Consider the following 18,515-nt stretch of genomic DNA (forward strand, 5'->3'; position numbering starts at 1 on the left):
TTCTAATTTTAATTCTGTCCTCTGTTAACCATGGAGGTGCTTCCTGTGATGTGTCCTGAAGATAAACACTGCAGTTTTGGTTACCGATTCCCTCGTGAAGACTGAGAAGAAGAATAAATTCAATACCTTCGCCATCTAGCCATCCTTTGTAACCAGATGTCCTTCCTCATTCTTTATGGGGCCAATATGGTCTGTCCTCCTTTTTTACTGTTTACATACTTAAAGAATTTCTTGGGATTTTTTTTTGCTCTCCTCCGCTATGTGTCTTTCGTGTTCTATCTTAGCCGTCCTAATTGCACCCTTACATTTCTTGTTGCATTCTTTGTAAAGTCTGGATGCTGATGATGATCCCTCAACCTTGTATTTTTTGAAGGCCTTCTCCTTTGCTTTTATATGCATTTTTACATTGGAGTTAAGCCATCTAGGACTTTTGTTCGCTCTTTTAAATTTATTACCCAATGGGAAACATTGGCTAATGCCCTTATTTAACTTGCTCTTAAAGCAAACCCATCTCTCCTCCGTGTTCTTTGTTCCTAAGATTTTATCCAAATTTATGCCTTTTACCAAGGTTTGTAGTTTAGGGAAGTTGGCTCTTTTGAAATTCAGTGTCTTTGTGTTCCCTTCATGTCTCCTATTTGTGTGATTTATACTGAAACTAATTGACCTGTGATCGCTGTTACCTAAATTGCCCCGTATTTCCACATCAGTGATCAGGTCTGTATTGTTGGTAATCAGTAGATACAGTAATGTTTTATTTCTAGTTGGTGCGTCTACCATCTGAACCATGAAATTGTCCTGCAAGACATTTAGGAACTGGCGAGCCTTAGACAAATGCGCGGTTCCCTCCGCCCAGTCTATATACCCAGTGCAGTGTCTATCCTCAGGTGATACACAGAGATTAAACAAATCCTCCTACATAAGTTGCAAAAAAATAAAATAAAAAAATGTCCAATCAGATATTAATGTGTGTGGCCAGCCTTAGACACGACACCCACAGAAACAATAAGCGATCTGTGTATAAAATGTTCATTGTGGGGATGCACATTTAGAAAGAAAATCGCTGTATTCTCTCTAATATGTTCCTATATTATCAGCGCCACCTAGTGGCCATAATGAGTTTTTTTTTCCTGACTGAGGTATTTATGGGGGAAAAAAATGCATTTTGGCCATTAGGTAGCGCTGATGAGATACGAACTACACGTATTAGAGAGAATACAGTGATTTTCATTCTAAATGTGTGGATGTTTGTCACATCTACACAACAAACGCTTTATACCCCTTATTGTAAGGAATCTACCAGAAACTGGGCACCCTAAATCTATGTTGTCATCCAAGGTTTATTGTTTTGTGTTCTCCATCTTTTAACAAGTTGTATTTTTTTCCCTCCCCCCCCCCATCAGTGAATCTGCCCCTTCTGCCATTTGCGGAGCGCCTGCTTCACGTGGAATGTGACGGAGAAGAGATTGTATGTGAGATCACCCCGCTCTACTCCCAGTTCTTCATCGCCCACATCCGTCTGCCGGAGCTCAACATCGCCCTCGTGACCAAGGCAGAATCCGCTGTGGATCCAGACAAGACGCTGGATGAAAAAAGTATCATACAGTTATCGGGTGAGCACCATGTGACGCAACGCGCGCAGCAGGAGGGCGATCCAGCTGATCACCCCCATGTGGCAGGGGAGAGATATTTTCCAAAAAAAGTCTGCAATGAGAAGATGTCAGGATTTTTAGCTCGGCCATTTTCATTGGAGTTTGCTGACCTTTTTTAAGGGGTCCATGCAGGCATGTACTGGCCATTGGGACTACTGGGAGTTTCCCGGTGGGCCGATGGCTCAGTGGGCCAGTCGGGCACAGTCTTGGAGCCGCTCCTCTCTGACAGTGAGTGATCGTGATTTCACTCCTGTCACCAAGGAGCAGCTGCCTACACTTACTGGAGAGATGATTAGGTTTTCTGCTCCCTCCAGTCTGCAGGGGGAGATAGACAGCTGGCAGATTTCCCTTCCTCTCTCCCCTTATCACATGACTGGAGAGAGGAAAGAGAAGCTGCCTTCAGAACTGTGAGTACACATGGGAGGGGGAGGAGAGGGGGGACACTCTGATGTAAGTGGGTGCTGATGGGCCCACTCTAATGTAAGGGGGTGCTGATGGGGACACTCTGATGTGAAGGGGGGTGCTGATGGGGACACTTTGATGTAAGGGGGTGCTGATGGGGACACTTTGATGTAAGGGGGTGCTGATGGGGACACTCAAAATTAAAGTGGGCCAGTCTGGTTGAATTCCAGGGCCACATTTGTGTCCCAGTCCAGCCCTGGGTCCATGCGTGAGAACAGGCCATGTTTTCCAGATCTCCCCTGAGAACCGCAGGCGAAATATAAGGTATGGGGGGGGGGGGCTGGGACAAGAGCTGCATAGTGAAGGTTTTTTACCTTCATGCATAGAATGTATTAAGGTAAAAAAAGACGGCAGCCTTTACAACCACTTTAAGGCTCCGTGTACTGTGTGCTGAGGTGTAAAATCCCCGGAACTTTCTGGTGCCCACGGGGGGCCATCAGTGCTGCCTTTTAGCACCTAACAGTGCTGCCTATCAGTGTGCATCAGTGCCATCTATCAGTGCCGCCTGTCAGTGTGCATCAGTGATGTCTATTCAGTGCCACCTATCAGTGCCATCTATCAGTGCCACCTATGAGTGCCACCTATCAGTGCCATCTATCAGTGCCATCTATTAGTGCCACCTATCAGTGCCACCTATCAGTGTGCATCAGTGCCACCTATCAGTGCCATATATCAGTGCCACCTATGAGTGCCACCTTTCAGTGCCATCTATCAGTGCCATCTATCAGTGCCATCTATTAGTGCCACCTATCAGTGCCATCTATCAGTGCCATCTATCAGTGCCACCTATCAGTGCCATCTATCAGTGCTATCTATCAGTGCCACCTATCAGTGCCACCTATCAGTGTGCATCAGTGCCATCTATCAGTGCCATCTATCAGTGCCATCTATCAGTGCCATCTATCAGTGCCACCTATCAGTAAGCATCAGTGCCACCTATCAGTGCCATCTATCAGTGCCACCTATGAGTGCCACCTATCAGTGCCATCTATCAGTGCCACCTATGAGTGCCACCTATCAGTACCATCTATCAGTGCCACCTATCAGTGCCACCTATCAGTGTGCATCAGTGCCATCTATCAGTGCCACCTGTCAGTGCCATCTATCAGTGCCATCTATCAGTGCCATCTATCAGTGAAGAAGAAAAATGACTTATTTGCAACAACAGAAACAAAGAAAACCTTTTTTTTTCAAAATTTTCAGTCTTTTTTTGTTTGTTTAGCAAAAAATAACCTCCCCGCCCAGTGGTGATTAAACACCACCAAAAGAAAGCTTTATCTGTATCAACAAAAGTATTAAAATTGGATTTGGTTACCGCGTAATTGTCATTCAAAGTACAACAGCGCTGAAAGCTGAAAACTGGCCTGGGCAGGAAGGGAGTAAAAGTTCCCGGGATTGAAGTGGTGAGGAAAAAACAAAGTGACTTTGTAAATTCGACAAAATAAATGAAAAAAAAAAAAAAACCTGACTTGACACATTGTAAATCACACACAGCGGCTGACAAATGAGCACCAGTGTCCCCGCCGGTCCCATAGCATTCCTCCTTCCTATTCCCCTCCTCCATCTTCCATTCTTTACTCATTTTGTGACGTCTCTCCTCAGGGGATCTCCTGGTGTCCTCCGGTCCACCTTCACAAAGGGCCTCCATCTCCAAGGAAGCCAAGCTGACCTGTGCAGTATGGGGGGACGTGGAGGGCGTGGACATGGAGTGGCATCTGCAGAAGGACGGCAAAGGGAGAAGGTTAAACCCAGAAGAAGACTCCAGTGTCTCTGTTGAAAAAAACGCCCAGGAAGGGAAGGAAGAGATATCACTGACCATAAATCCACTGACTGTGCATTATGAGGGCACTTATATATGTGCCGTGAGCCTGGGACCACACCGCCTACAGCAAATCCTCCAGCTGCAGATCAAAGGTAATAATACACTGAGGCTAGGGGGTGCCGATCACTCATTGTGGTCATTCGGGAAAGGAAGGAACTGTTAAATAAGACATATTTACCGGACCCTTCACCCACTGTCCATCCTGAAGGATCTCCTATTGTGTGCCAGGAGGAAGGACAGGAAGGAAAGCCAGCAGCACTGCGGGGGGGTGGGAGGTTGGGGGGTACACAGGGGGATTTGGGCGGAAGGGGGAAATGTATGGTGCACAGGATTGGTGATCGGTGTGCCAGGGGGGCAATTACTGGAACTGATTCCCTGTATGGTGCTTTCTGCAGAAGCTGAAGGCCATTGGAAGGGTGAGGAGGAGAGGCCTGCTTTCAGCTGCTGCAGAAGAGAGCCATACAGGGGATCGTTTCCAGTAATTGCCCCCTCTTTGCTGCACCGATCGCCTTCCCTGCCCACATCTGATTCCCACTGCTGGCCTGGGCCTTATACAGGAGGACTGGTGGTGCCCCGCTTTATCCATGGCCCTGGGTGCATGCGAGGGGTGCAACTGGTAGAACAGTCCCCGAGTCCATAAAGCAGTGTCTCCAATTATAATGGCTCCAACTGGGTGGTGTCTTTACACTCCACAGTATCTAAAGTCATTTACAGCTGCAAAGCTATCCGAACTCCACCTTGACGATTGACTACAATGACTTTAATTGAAATGTTTTAATTTTGCAAACATTTTGGCAAAATTAAAATTCTACTTTTAACTCACTCTTAACGTGGAGACTATTACACATATAGCTTGGCGGACCAATAATTGTCCTTCCCAAACTTCTGCAGATTTTATCCATTGAAGATTTCAGCCCAGTAACAATGTTACCATTTATGTAGAGCCACCGCATAATAAAATGGTAATTACAGTGCCTTGCAAAAGTATTCACCCCCCCCTGCCATTTTTCGTGTTTTGTTGCCTCACAACCTGGAATTAACATGGATTGTTTGAGGATTTGCATCATTTAATTTACAGAACACGCCCACAACTTTAAAGATGTTTTGTTTTTTTTTTAATTGTGAAGCAAACAACAAATAGGACAAAATAACAGAAAAAGTCAATGTGCATAACTATTCACCCCCCTAAAGTCAATACTTTGTAGAGCCGCCTTTTGTGGCTATCACAGCTCCAAGTCGCTTTGGATAAGTCTCTACGAGGTGCCACATCTTACCACTGGGATTTTTGCCCATTCCTCCTTGCAAAACTGCTCCAGCTCCTTCAAGTTGGATGGTTTTCGCTTGTGAACAGCAATCTTTAAGTCTGACCACAGATTTTCTTTTGGATTGAGGTCTGGGCTTTGACTAGGCCATTCCAACACGTTTACATGTTTCCCCTTAAACCACTCAAGTGTTGCTTTAGCAGTGTGTTTGGGGTCATTGTCCTGCTGGAAGGTGAACCTCCGTCCTAGCCTCAAATCACACACAGGGTGGTACAGGTTTTGTTCAAAAATATCCCTGTATTTATCAACATCCATCTTTCCCTCAACTCTGACCAGTTTCCCAGTCCTGACTGCTGAAAAACATCCCCACAGCATGATGCTGCCACCACCATGTTTCACAGTGGGGATGGTGTTCTTTGGGTGATGTGATGTGTTGGGTTTGCGCCAGACATAGCGTTTTCTTTGATGGCCAAAAAAGTTAAATTTTAGTCTCATCAGATCAGAGCACCTTCCTCCATACATTTTGGGAGTCTCCCACATGTCTTTTCACAAACTCAAAATGTGCCATTTTGTTTTTTACTGAAAGTAATGTCTTTCTTCTGACCACTCTGCCATAAAGCCCAACTCTATGGAGCGTACGGCTTATTGTGGTCCTATGTACAGATACTCCAGTCTCTGCTGTGGAACTCTGCAGCCCCTCCAGGGTTACCTTAGGTCTCTGTGCTGCCTCTCTGATTAATGCCCTCCTTGCCCGGTCCATGAGTTTTGGTGTGCGGCCGTCTCTTGGCAGGTTTGCTGTTGTGCCATGTTCTTTCCATTTGGTTATGATAGATTTGATGGGGCTCCTAGGGATCATCAAAGATTTGGATATTTTTTTATAACCTAACCCTGACTTGTACTTCTCAACAACATTGTCCCTTCCTTGTTTGGAGAGTTCCTTGGTCTTCATGGCAGTGTTTGGTTAGTGGTGCCTCTTGCTTAGGTGTTGCAGCCTCTGGGGCCTTTCACAAAGATGTGTATATGTGATGACAGATCATGTGACACTTAGATTGCACACAGGTGGACATCATTTTACTAATTATGTGACTTCTGAAGGTAATTGGTTGCACCAGAGCTTTTTATGGGCTTTTAAGGGGGTGAATACATACGCACATGGCAATTATCATTTTTTTATGTATATATTTTTCTAATTTTACTTCACCAACTTAGACTATTGTGTTCTGATCCATCACATATAATTCAGATTAAAAAAGCATTGAACTAAAGGCTCTAATGTAACAAAATAGGTAAAAAGCCAAGGGGGGGGGGGGGGGTGAATACTTTTGTAAGGCACTGTATAGAGTCCATAGAAGAGATCACATTAGTCCTTGACCTTTGGTTGAGTCTAACGTCTCTACCACATATGGTGCAAAGAACACTTGCTCTGGAAGCCAGTTGACCTACCAGTAGAGTATTTTTTGGATGTATGAGAAAACCTGAGCACTAGAAGAAGCCCAGGCAAACATGGGGAGACCATAACTAAAAGAGCAGGTCTAGGATGGTTCAAAGGGGTGTCCACAACCTAGGAAGTCATTAAAGCCCCAAAGCTATCTTAACTTCACTATTGACTCCAATGACTTTAATTGAAATGTTTCAATTTAGCAAACATTTTGGCAAAATGAAAATTGTACATTTAACTTACTCCTAACGTGGAGACCATTACCCCATGGTATTCAAAATTTCCAACAAGATCATGAAGTATTTTTTCAGATATGAAGATGTTTACATTTTGCACAAATCTTCCATCTTGCCAAGGATCATTGGGCAGTCATGAACTTGGCCAACCATCATGGTCTCAGCATATACAGTAGATATTTTGAGACATGGGTGCCAAGAAAGATTGGTCCATGCTCACTTGTGCTTCATGAATGATCAATGATTATTTGTCCCAACCACCTAATAACAATGTTCTATTTATGATTTATGTGGAGCCACCATATAATAAATAGGTCTCTTTATAGAGTATATAGAAGAGATCACATCATTCCCTGCCCGATGATTGAGTTCACAGTCTAATGCCTTTATCACACTTGCATGCTAGGTACACTTAGTCTGGAAGCCAGTTGACCTACTAGCAGTGGTGGCTGGTGCTTAATATTTTGAGAAAACCAACGTCACCCCCCCCCCCCCCCCCACGGGAGACGGACGGCGGCAATTAGAGGCTTCCTTACCTTAGGAGGCAGATGACGAGGGTCCGGGGTAGGGCTGCTGCTCCTCGCTCCAGCTACTCCTCAGTCCGGGGCTGTTGCCTCTCCCAAGACCTGCTTCCTTATTGGCTGGGAGGAGAATCAGGAAGACACTAGCCAATATTAATTTACTATTGTCAAACAACTGGGTGGGTTCAGGGCGCAGTGCTCTCATAGTCTGAAGTGTATAGACCTGTGGTCCTGATGGGGGAGGAAGGACCCTTGGCAGACATACAATTGGTGTAGAGAATGTTCAGCTAGACAAAAGGACCTTGTGTAACCTAGGGGCCCATTTGTACTAGATGGGTACTTGGACTCTTCTAAGTGCCATGTACACAACTTACTCCTATCTAGCGCTATCTGTTTTACATGGCCAGCAGTCGAATGTAGAGGAGGCCCAAAAATTGGTCTTGTGTAGGGGTCCCATGGTAAATATGTCTCTCTGTAAGGACAAGAACCTCACTTGTGTTTCTCTTTTCTCAGAACCTCCTCAGGTGACGCTTTCTCTAGTTGAAGATCCAGTCCCAACCCTGATCTGCCGCACTGACCACTACTATCCTCTGGATGTGGAAGTAGAGTGGCAGCTGAATGGGGCACCATTGACAGACGCTACCCCGGTCGTCTCCAGCCATCGAAGGAACAGCGATGGGACATACAGTCTGAGCAACCAGCTCCAGGTGTCCATCCCTCCGTCTGGAGCCTCTCCTGATACATACTATTGTGTTGTGTCACACGTGTCCAATGAGGAACCCATCCAGGTTGAGATCACCGTCTCCCAACCAGGTATCGTCATTGTGTTCTTTATTCCATATTGTCTGTCTGTTAGGATAGGTATAGGTGATATGATAAATCTGTTTTAGCCAAAATGTCTTGCACCCCTTCACCTTGCATGCCATAGTCCTCTCCTTTCTGAGAGTGTCTAATTACTGTCTGTGCTGGTCCATCTCCTCTTCCCACCCCCCTCCTACATATGTTTATGTAGTTGTTGGGGCAGTAGCAAAGGGAAATAATGTATTATAGTGGGTCACAGCTCTGAGTCTGCTGGGGCTGTTGACATCAAATTCAAGAGGGCGGCAGTACAACACCCACCAGCAGTCTCAGAGCTTTGGGATGTCTACAAAAGAGAGGTTTTTACATGGGAATAACATACAAAAAACACATTAAATGCCCATATAATCTTCCAGGAAGATTGTGTTGAATGGTCTGGTGATGGGTTTCTTTAAAGGTACACTGCCATGAATATTAAAATTTTCCAAATACCCTGCCATAAGTGCTTGCCTTTCCTGATGCCCATGTCACCAAACATTGATCCACTTAAGAAATATGGTCCTCCAAAATTGCTGAGATACCAAAAGTTCCAGGAGTGTTTATCTCCTGTATCCTGATCTTTCTATGCTCAATGGTTTCTCCTGCCGACCTCCACATCACTAAAGGACAGAGTATTGACATAGGAGTTGACAGGACCAGGGCCACCCTTGGAAATCATAAAGCCCCATAAGGTTTACCTGACAGGCACCCCTCCTAGCTATACAGTCACGAGGATCAGTTCACCTTTCTGCCCTGAACACAGCAGGAATAGAGTTACCGGTGTCAGAAACCATGAACCAGACCGAGACAGGAGTACAGTAAAATCACACTTGTTTGTTAATAAAAAGGTCAATAGAGTAAGCGTAGTCAAAGCATAGCCAGAGTCCAGTTACTGGATCGGGTAGTCAGGAAAGCCAGAGTTCAGTAACCAGATCGGGTAATCAGCCAAGCTAGAAGTCAGGGATCCAAGTAGAGGAACAGCAAGCAGGATAAGGAGCCAGAAGGGATGTCAGCAAAGCCAGTCTTTAAACAGGAACACAGGAGATGGTTTCTTGTGATGTGACCAAGGCGAAGGCAGGAATGAAGTGAGCTGGAGATCTTTAAGTAGGCAGGACTGACGAGCAGATCCACAACAGCTGGGTAACTGTGGAGAGAGATGGGAGCTGGCAATTACCCGACAGCTGATTGGCTAGCTCAGAGAAGGAAGGGCTGAGCCAGCCCTGACAACAGGCAACGTTCATAGAGAGGGGACATGCAGGGGTGTGAACCCCTCCTTAGCTGTCCCCTCTTGGTCACCTCATCTTATCTACATTGTAACAGTGCAAGGCCCTGCAACTATGTGCATTTAGATCATGGTTAGGTAAATGCCATCAGAGAGGCTCCAGTATGTGTTTTGTGAGCAGAGAAAACTGTGTTTTAAGTTTTTTCTGGGTTTGATAGTCCTGGAGTTTAGAGGTTGCAAAGAGTCTTGGGTGGGACAGAACCTTCAATTCTGTGTCTAGGTTTTCCTGGAGTCCTGCACCTGGCACACACTCATTACATACCAGCTCTGGTGAGGACTCGCTGCAGCTGCTGTAATTTGGATTGAGTGTCTCTGTGTGAAGACAACGATGTGTTCCAACGAGAAGGGGTGACCTTCTCAGAAGACAAGACCCTATGCTGGGGAGGGACTTCTTGCCCATAGAACTGGAAAAGTCAGGACAGCTATGCTAGTCCGGAGAGACTGAGAAAGCTGAGGTGACTAATGAGTTCACAGAGGGGGCTGGGGGGAGTCCTGTGTTCCTGAGAAGTGGGAGTGCTGGGAGAACCCTATCTGGAGGCCAGAAGTGGTCCTGTACAGCAAGGTGTTGTGATAATAGGCTAAGTGAGCCTGAAGGACCTCTGTGGTCTGGAAGACCAACGTACGTCAATAGCAGTGGAGCTGCTGAAGTCTAGTGAGGTGGGCTTGGGCTAGTATTTTCTGTTATTTTTTGAAGCTGAAACCCCTGCTTAGGCAACCTTTAATTCAGTTTAATAAAAGTGGGCTGCCATGCCCTTCAAACATAGTTTGGACTGACATGAACTTCACTAAAAAACATCTACCATTGAGCTAACTAACCCCCATATCACAACACGCAAGCTCATCCTTCTTCCAAGCTGAAACCATCTTCCCTGCTGTCATATTGAGGCCAAAGTCCAGTATGGATGTGTTGACTTTACGCCTCTATCGACAGCCCTGGGAAGAACCACTATGTGTGCAGCAGGGGCAGAGGTGGCTCTCTAATTAGGCAAATTAGGCGGTCGCCTAAGGCCTCGCACTCACAGGGGCCTCGCGGCCGCCTAAGTTGCCTGTTCTCAATCACTGAAGTTGACGCCGGCGGCTCCGCCTACCCCCACTGGGACTCTGTGGCTTAGGAGCTGACGGACAAATCAGATACTGCCCGCAGCCTGAGGAATAGCGGCCTCATCACGGAGCATCCCAGTCCGTGGGGCCTCCTGTGTAAGTTTTGCCTAAGGCCTCACAAAGCCTAGAGCCACCTCTGAGCAGGGGTACTTGAGATACACACTCAAGTGTTGGTTTTTCTAGTGGACTTCAGGGGACAATTCCTAATGAATGGAGTAGTGTTTGGTGGCATGAGTAGGGTCACTTTAAAGGAAACCTGTACTGAAGAAGCATAAAAACTGCCATTGTTGACCTTCGCTTCTTGAAATGCCTGTATTGTGTTTTTTTTTTTAAAAAGTCCAACAAAAAATATTTCCGTTTCATAGATTAATATGGTATTTTTCTCCCTCTCCACAGAACCTACGCTGCTATTCCAGATCGTCTGCTTTGCTTCCTTACTTATCTTGTTGGCCGTTATGCTCAAGGCCATCTATATGTTTGCACGGACAGTTCCTCACGGTGTGGAGAGGGAAAAAAAATTATCTTGAAATTTGCCCTGTGCTGAACAGGACCTCACGGAGTTTACAGGAATTTTCTACTGGTAGCGATTAGATGTCAGACACATGATTGGTTTTGCACTGGAGAATGTAGATGATCTTTAAAATGTTTGTATTTTTGTATTAAGGTGTCGTATGAACCCAATATGAGGACGTTGGTAAGAGGTGATCATTTTAGGACCAAGTGCTGTCTTTACCGGTCTAGCAATATGAGAATGTTACTGGTTCCATGTGACAGTACTGAGCCAATCAACTAAAAGCACTAGGCCAGTGATGGCGAACCTTGGCACCCCAGATGTTTTGAAACTACATTTCCCATGATGCTCACCTACACTGCAGAGTGCATGAGCATCATGGGAAATGTAGTTCCAAAACATCTGGGGTGCCAAGGTTCGCCATCACTGCACTAGGCCAAGCAACTTGAAGAACTGGGCCAATTAACCCAACGCACTGGGCCAATCCAACCCGAAGCACTAGGCCAATCCAACCCGAAGCACTGGGCCAATCCAACCCGAAGCACTGGGCCAATCCAACCCGAAGCACTGGGCCAATCCAACCCGAAGCACTGGGCCAATCCAACCCGAAGCACTGGGGCAATCCAACCAGAAGCACTGGGCCAATCCAACCCGAAGCACTGGGCCAATCCAACCCGAAGCACTGGGGCAATCCAACCAGAAGCACTGGGGCAATCCAACCAGAAGCACTGGGGCAATCCAACCAGAAGCACTGGGGCAATCCAACCAGAAGCACTGGGCCAATCCAACTGGAAGTCCATTTCCCACTGTATATTATGACTCCAGCAACTCACAGATTATACAAGGCTTTGTTTTTACTCCCATCAACTGAAAGGAGCTGCAGGGGAGCCAAAAGGAAGCGATGTATATGCATCTGTGGGAGTCGTCAGAGTGAACATGTTGCTTTGCCTTGCATGGGTGAAGCACAGATTCACATAAAATTTGGGGTATTTTTTACATTTGTTGAATGCTTACCAGCTTCATTCATTTTTTCCAGGTACCAGTTTGCGTAGTGCCTACATACAGTTATATACATTAGTGCTTTTACAGAGAGCCATGGATTGGCAACTCTTTCTTATGGCTCATGCACATAGGTCTTTGCAAGTGCACATATCCTCTTGAGCAGGGGTCTCCAAACTGGGGTCCATGGGCCACATGTGGCCATTCGCTTGCCTTTATCCGACCCTTGAGGCAATAATTTTCCACTGACTCCAAAGACGGAGCACTATTCCTCCCACTGACACCAACAATGGGGTACTATTTCTCCCACTGATATCAGAAATGGGGAATCAATTCTCCCACTGACACCAATGATAGAGCACTGTTCCTCCCACTGACACCAATAATAGAGCACTATTCCTCCCACTGACTCCAATGATGGAGCACTATTCCTCCAACTGGTACCAATGATGGGGCACTATTACTCCCGCTGATACCAATGATGGGGCACTATTCCTCCCACTGATACCAATGATGGGGCACTATTCCTCCCACTGATACCAATGGTGGGGCACTATTCCTCCCATTAACACCAATGATGGGGCAACACTATTCCTCCCACTGACACCAATGATGGGACACTATTCCTCCCACTGATACCAATGATGGGACACTATTCCTCCCACTGGCACCATCAATGTGATTTTTGTTTTACTCCCACTGACGCCCAAACCTATGGCATTTTCTGGCCCTCCTAAAGCTTGAAGGGCAGTAAACTGGCCCTTCATTTTGAAAGTTGAGACCCCTGCTCAAGAGCATTCTTTTTCAACCTTGTTTAACATGGAGGAACCCTTGAAATATTTTTCCAGGCTCAGGGAACCCCTAGCAACCCCTGAAGGAACCTTAGAGTTGCACAGAACCCTGGTTAAGAGAGGCTGCTTTGGAGTAATATTCCCAGCCTGGGAAACCACAGGTGGCACTTATGCACTTCTACTCCTGTAAACGCTCATGCTCTTTTCCATGGGCATTTACCTGCATGTGCGTGTATGGTGTATTCCCCACACACACATTTATGGAAATGGCTTTAGTAATGCTGGGTGCTGTAATGGCCACTGGAAACCATAGACGATCAGGGTGAAGAAATGTCACCAGCACACCAAGGATTCCTCGGAAGGGTCCAAAGCTTTATTTTCATGGTCACACGGTACACAAACACAGTACACGTTTCGGAAGCCATGCAGGGCCCTTTCGTTAGGCAAGTGGCTCTGAAACGTTGCCCTGTGTGTAACCGTGTGACCATGTACATAAAGCTTTGGAGCCTTCCGAGGAATCCTTGGTGTGCTGGTGACATTTCTTCACCCTGATCATCACTTGCCTGACAGAGGGGCCCCTTGTGGCTTTGAAACAGTGCCGTATGTGTACCGTGTGACCATGTAAGTAAAGCTTTGGACCCTTCTGGGGAATCCTTGGTGTATTCCCCAAACGCAAAAGTTCCTCATTCTAGAAATATGTCATGGGTGCATTCGCAAAGAGCATCGATGATCACCTGCGTACAAGTGTATAAAGACATTCACTTCCATGACCGGCTGCGTGCCGGAAAACGCTGGGAATGTTACGCTAGAGGACGATGGCGCCGGCAAATGTCTTTGTGCACGAGACCTTATATGGTAATGTCCCGACGAATAAGGCCACAGTCAGGGCTCTCTACCTTACTCATGAATATGAAGGTGTAGCTAGTACCAGTTGGTCACATTCAACTGGAATTGCTCTGTAATGTTGAAGACATTTCGCTGCCTCGTAAATTCCTAAGCCGTGGTACGATGGATGCCGGGAACGTATCCCAAAATGTACAGCCTGTCCTGATGCTGCATTATGTTCCTGACCCTCAACAGAACTGAGGAAGATGTTTGGATGAGGGGTGAAGGGTCTTCAACATTACGGGAGGGGCCCAGTTGAATAGGACTAAGGGCTTGTTCACGAGGTGGAGAAGGGAAAAAAAAAGTGTGTACGCCCATGAGTGGGTCGTGTCTTACTGGTATATGCCTATGTGAATGAGGCCTAATTACCACTAGCTATACCATGACCTGCATAAATGAGAACCTTCACAGAAGGAACACACTTTTTAATGGGTGTTATTACATGTATTATGGGAGAATTTACGAAAACTGGAGAATGCAAAACCTGGTGCAGCTCTGGATTTTAATGTCAAAGCTTAATTGAAGAAGCTGAAGTTAGAAGCTGATGGGCTGACCATGCACAGCTGCACCAGATTCTGAGTGGCTTCAGTTTTAGTAAATCTCCGCCTATGCTTTGTATGTTGTTAATTTAATTATTAGTGTTTCATTCATTACACAAAGTGAGTGAATCCCCCAGAATAAAGAATTCCATGGTTTCTAATACATGTGTTTCTGTGCTCCTGCCATCTATTTTAATGGACCCGTGGAGTTCTTTTCCTCTTCAGATCTTCTTGCATCAGTGGGCATTCCTCGGTGGTGCAGAGAGTGGCACTAATGTTATAATGTCAGAGTATCTCTCTTCCAGTGGCGGCCAATCCATTAGGGGGGCGCAGGGGCGCCACCCCCCTAATCCATGCGCCCGGGCCCCTTAATCTCCATGCGGGGCACCGGACGCATGGATTTCAAAGTGGGGTTTTTTTTAAGCACGTGACTAGAGCCAGAAGCTCTAATTGGCTCAAAAAAAGGATGGACTTGGGAGGGGGGCACAGAGTACTGCGCCCCGAGCCCACCTACTTGTGTGACATTAGCAAATTAATATTTGCTAATGTCTTCCTGCTTCTCCTTCCGGCCAATCAGGAAGCGAGTCCTGAGATCCAATTGGCCGGGAGGAGAAGCAACGGCCCTGGTGGCAGCAACAGCCTCTTCCAGGAGCCCGGATTGAGCAGTGCACCACCACCACCTTGTCCTCCTCCCCGCACCTCTACCACAGTATAAGGTAAGGCCACGGATTGCATGTGCGCACGGGGGGGGGGGGGTTGGCGGTAGTGCGAGTGGATCGAGAGACGCGCGGGGGTGCGAGTGAGGGGGCCAGGTCTGTTTGCCCCCCCGTCGACCAAAATATTGACCACAAGCCGCCACTGCTCTCTTCACCATCACAAGATGATTTAAAGATGACTTCAGGAAGGTTCCTCAGGGGCGGGCCCATGGTATTCTTCACCCATAGGATCTCTGGGTTGAGTAACACTGGGTGTCATTGAACCAGGAAGACTGAGGACATCTTGTTGTGAAAAAAGAGTAATGAGGGGGGCAACTCTGAATTAAGGGTAAGTGTTAAAGCCAGAGCTGCTTTTTCAACACTATTGGAAACCAAATTAATGGAAAAATAGCCTGGAGTCGGGCTTAAATACATGTAAACACACCATGATACAACTCCTATTTACATAGGTGTGCACAGATTATTGCATTTGGGTGTGCACCCCAAAGCTCGAACACACATGTAGCCTCAGCTGCACTGGACAGGGAATGAATGGGAAGTGCTCTGTGCTGAATGGCTTCCTGTTCGTTCACAAACTGAAGCATAGTAAACACAGTTTACTATGCTTCCGTTATGAATGAACATTGTGAGTGTTTGGTACCAATCACTCGCTGTGATCATTCAGAAAAGGAAGGGGTCTGTAAATAACATATTTACTGGCCCCTTCCCCTGCTCTCTATCCTGAAACTTTCCCCTTTGTGCCTGCGGCAGCAGCTGAAGGGAGGGGAGAACAGAGGTGGAAAGCCAGCAGCTCTGTGGGGGGGGGGGGGGCAGGGCCTGGACAGCAGGGGCAATCTGCACTGCAGGGGGTGATTGAGGCGTGCCCAGGCACAACCGGCACGCTCTGCGCATGCCGATGTCTATTTATTAGAGTCACACATAGGAGTAAATATTTCTACTTTTTTGCCTTTGAAAGTTTCCTTCCATCTAATCTTCTATCTAAAGTCCAATTATACGAAATAAAGAAAGCCACTGCCGGAGTAGAAAAGCCTGTCACTGCCAGCATGCTGCAGAGAAGGATCCCTGCTCTCTGTGTGGAAGCAGTGGTCACTTTGCAGAGGGAATCAGGCCTACAGCTCTCCAATTAGAGAAGCTCCTACTCCCTGCTGATTGGAGAGCTCTGAATCACCAGGGGCCTGTAGGACCTCTAAAAAAAGAGACCACTGCTTCCACAAAGAGCAAGGCTCCCATTCGCCAGCATCCTGGCAGCGGATAGGCTTTTCTACTCAAGCTGTGGCTGCTTTCATTTGGGCTTTAAACATTTGTTCATTTCCACCCTCTGATAAATTTCTCATATCTGTCCGAGTTTCTTTGGTGGCAGCTTTCTAGATTCCATTTTTTTTTACCTGACTCTCCGACTCCGGATCATTTCAGTCAGCTGGGTGATGCAAGAAGAGCTTGGTCTCTACATCTTGCTACGCATTTGGAACTTGGTTCTCTGGCTGGAAGGATCTTCGAGTTTGGAGACAAAAATAGTAAACTCCTAGCAAATCTAGCGGCTGACTCTAAGATGCAAACAGTGGTGTCAGAAATTTGTTGCGCGGATGGCAGGGTTGTCCCTGAACCAGAGGAAATACTACATTAGTTTAGGTCCTTTTATGAAAACCTTTATAAATTGACCCCTGGTTGGCCTAGTGAGCAGCTTAGGGGGAGGATTTGGTAAGGTGACCATGCCCTTGTAGGGGCGCCAGAAATATTTCTGCACCCAGGCGCATGAGACCCTAAGATCGGCCCTGCCTGCCACTGAGGTACAGCACATTCCACAAATTCACGAAAGGGGGCAGAGTCTACCAGCTGAAAAGGCGCTTCAGACATAGGTTGCAAACAGCAATGGTGCGATCTGCTGCACACATGTCAAAAAAGGCCCACACCAAGAAACTTTTCAAAATCAGCGGGGAATCAGCAGCGCCCTGCAACTACGGAGCTCTGCGGTGTGATGCCATAGGGTGACTGCCCTTAAGCTGCCCCCTAAAGGACATTCTGCCTCATTGGAGATGTGCCTCCTCCTCTCTTCTCTCAGGCACCCAAGTAGAGTCAGTGACCTCATCATCCCCTCCCTCCTCGTCACTGGAGCAAACTTGGCAGTATGCTGCGGCTGGGGGAACATGACTGCCAGTTTCTTGTCCTTCTTGGGCACCCCCTCTCTATGTTCACGTTACTCCCTTCCTCAACCTGGGAACCAACATCGGAGCCTTCAAATCGCTGCGCATCCTCCTGCAGCATGTACCCGACACTGTGGTCGAATAATTCTGGGGACTCCTCAGTGCATGATGGTGGGGCTACGGAAGGAGTGACTGTGGACAAGGAGCTGGCGGAATAGGCCACTTCACAGCTGCGTTGGAAGACAAACTACTCTGAGCCTGAGTGACAGAGGATGAGGAGGATGAGGACGGCTTTGTTATCCACTCCACCAACTCCTCTGTATGTTGTGGCTCAATAACACGGCCAGCAGCAGAAAAAAAGGACAAGCGTGCCCCATGGCCACCTTCAGAGGATGCACCATGTCCACAACCAGCACTGTTCACTGTAGACACAGAGGCTGCTTGCCCTCTTTTAGTGGCCTGTGAGCGTCTACCTCTCCTTGGTGACCTTCTGGACATGATGTATATTTTGTTTTGCAACACCGCACTGCACTGTATTAGATACTTTGTACACCACCTGCACTGAATTAGCAACTGTACTATGGCTGCACTGTACTGTGTACTGTGTACACCACCAGAAGTGTATTAGAAACAGTACACCACAGAATGCACTGTACATATAGGTTACACTGGATGCAGAGTATATATATATATATATACATATATATATATATATATATATATATATATATATATACTCTGCAATTAGCATAAACTATATATTCAGTGTTTACTCTATATTCAGTCAGTGCCGGTCAGTGAATTAATTTATATATATATCTATATCTGCATCATCCAGTGTAACCTATATCTACAGTGCATTCAGTGTCTAGACTGACTATATATATATATATATATATATATATCTCAAATACACTGCCACTAACTGAATAACCTGCCTGCTTAATCTAAATCATGCCATCTCTCTCTTCACACCAACAACACTACACGGTGTGCACAATTATGGTTCTTTTAGCAGAGGGCGCTGTGGGCGCTGTGATTGGCCAAAGCATGCTTTGGCCAATCATCATACAGCAATGCACTGCGATCTCGCAGTGCATTATGGGGCGTTCCGCGGCGCTCAAATTTGCCACGAACGCCCCATAATGTTCGCTCTTCGGCAAACAGGCGAACACCCGATGTTCGAGTCGCACTTATGTTCGGCCCGATCATCAAGCTCATCCCTAATTCGGACAGTCACTACGGTTCAGATACCACTGAGGGTAGAAATAGGTTTGCTGGGGCTTGTAGATCCACTGGCTCTTTTGGGGATACTACTTTATT

At 46.7% G+C, this 18,515-nt stretch overlaps 1 protein-coding gene across 4 annotated transcripts in view; it reads left to right on the forward strand.

Annotated features, from left to right (window-relative positions):
• TAPBPL (TAP binding protein like) overlaps positions 1 to 14,496 on the forward strand; it is a 38,393-nt gene extending 23,897 nt beyond the window's left edge. For all 4 annotated transcript variants that reach the window (XM_073595426.1, XM_073595425.1, XM_073595427.1 and 1 more), the window contains exons 4-7: positions 1,401 to 1,610; positions 3,714 to 4,025; positions 7,904 to 8,203; positions 11,007 to 14,496. In XM_073595426.1, the coding sequence (XP_073451527.1) occupies positions 1,401 to 1,610; positions 3,714 to 4,025; positions 7,904 to 8,203; positions 11,007 to 11,137 (953 nt within the window). In that variant the 3' untranslated portion in view covers positions 11,138 to 14,496. The remainder of the gene's footprint in view (positions 1 to 1,400; positions 1,611 to 3,713; positions 4,026 to 7,903; positions 8,204 to 11,006) is intronic.
• Positions 14,497 to 18,515: the final 4,019 nt, after the last annotated feature.

The sequence above is a fragment of the Aquarana catesbeiana genome, linkage group LG08, assembly GCF_042186555.1.
Source record: "Aquarana catesbeiana isolate 2022-GZ linkage group LG08, ASM4218655v1, whole genome shotgun sequence".
NCBI lineage: Eukaryota > Metazoa > Chordata > Amphibia > Anura > Ranidae > Aquarana > Aquarana catesbeiana.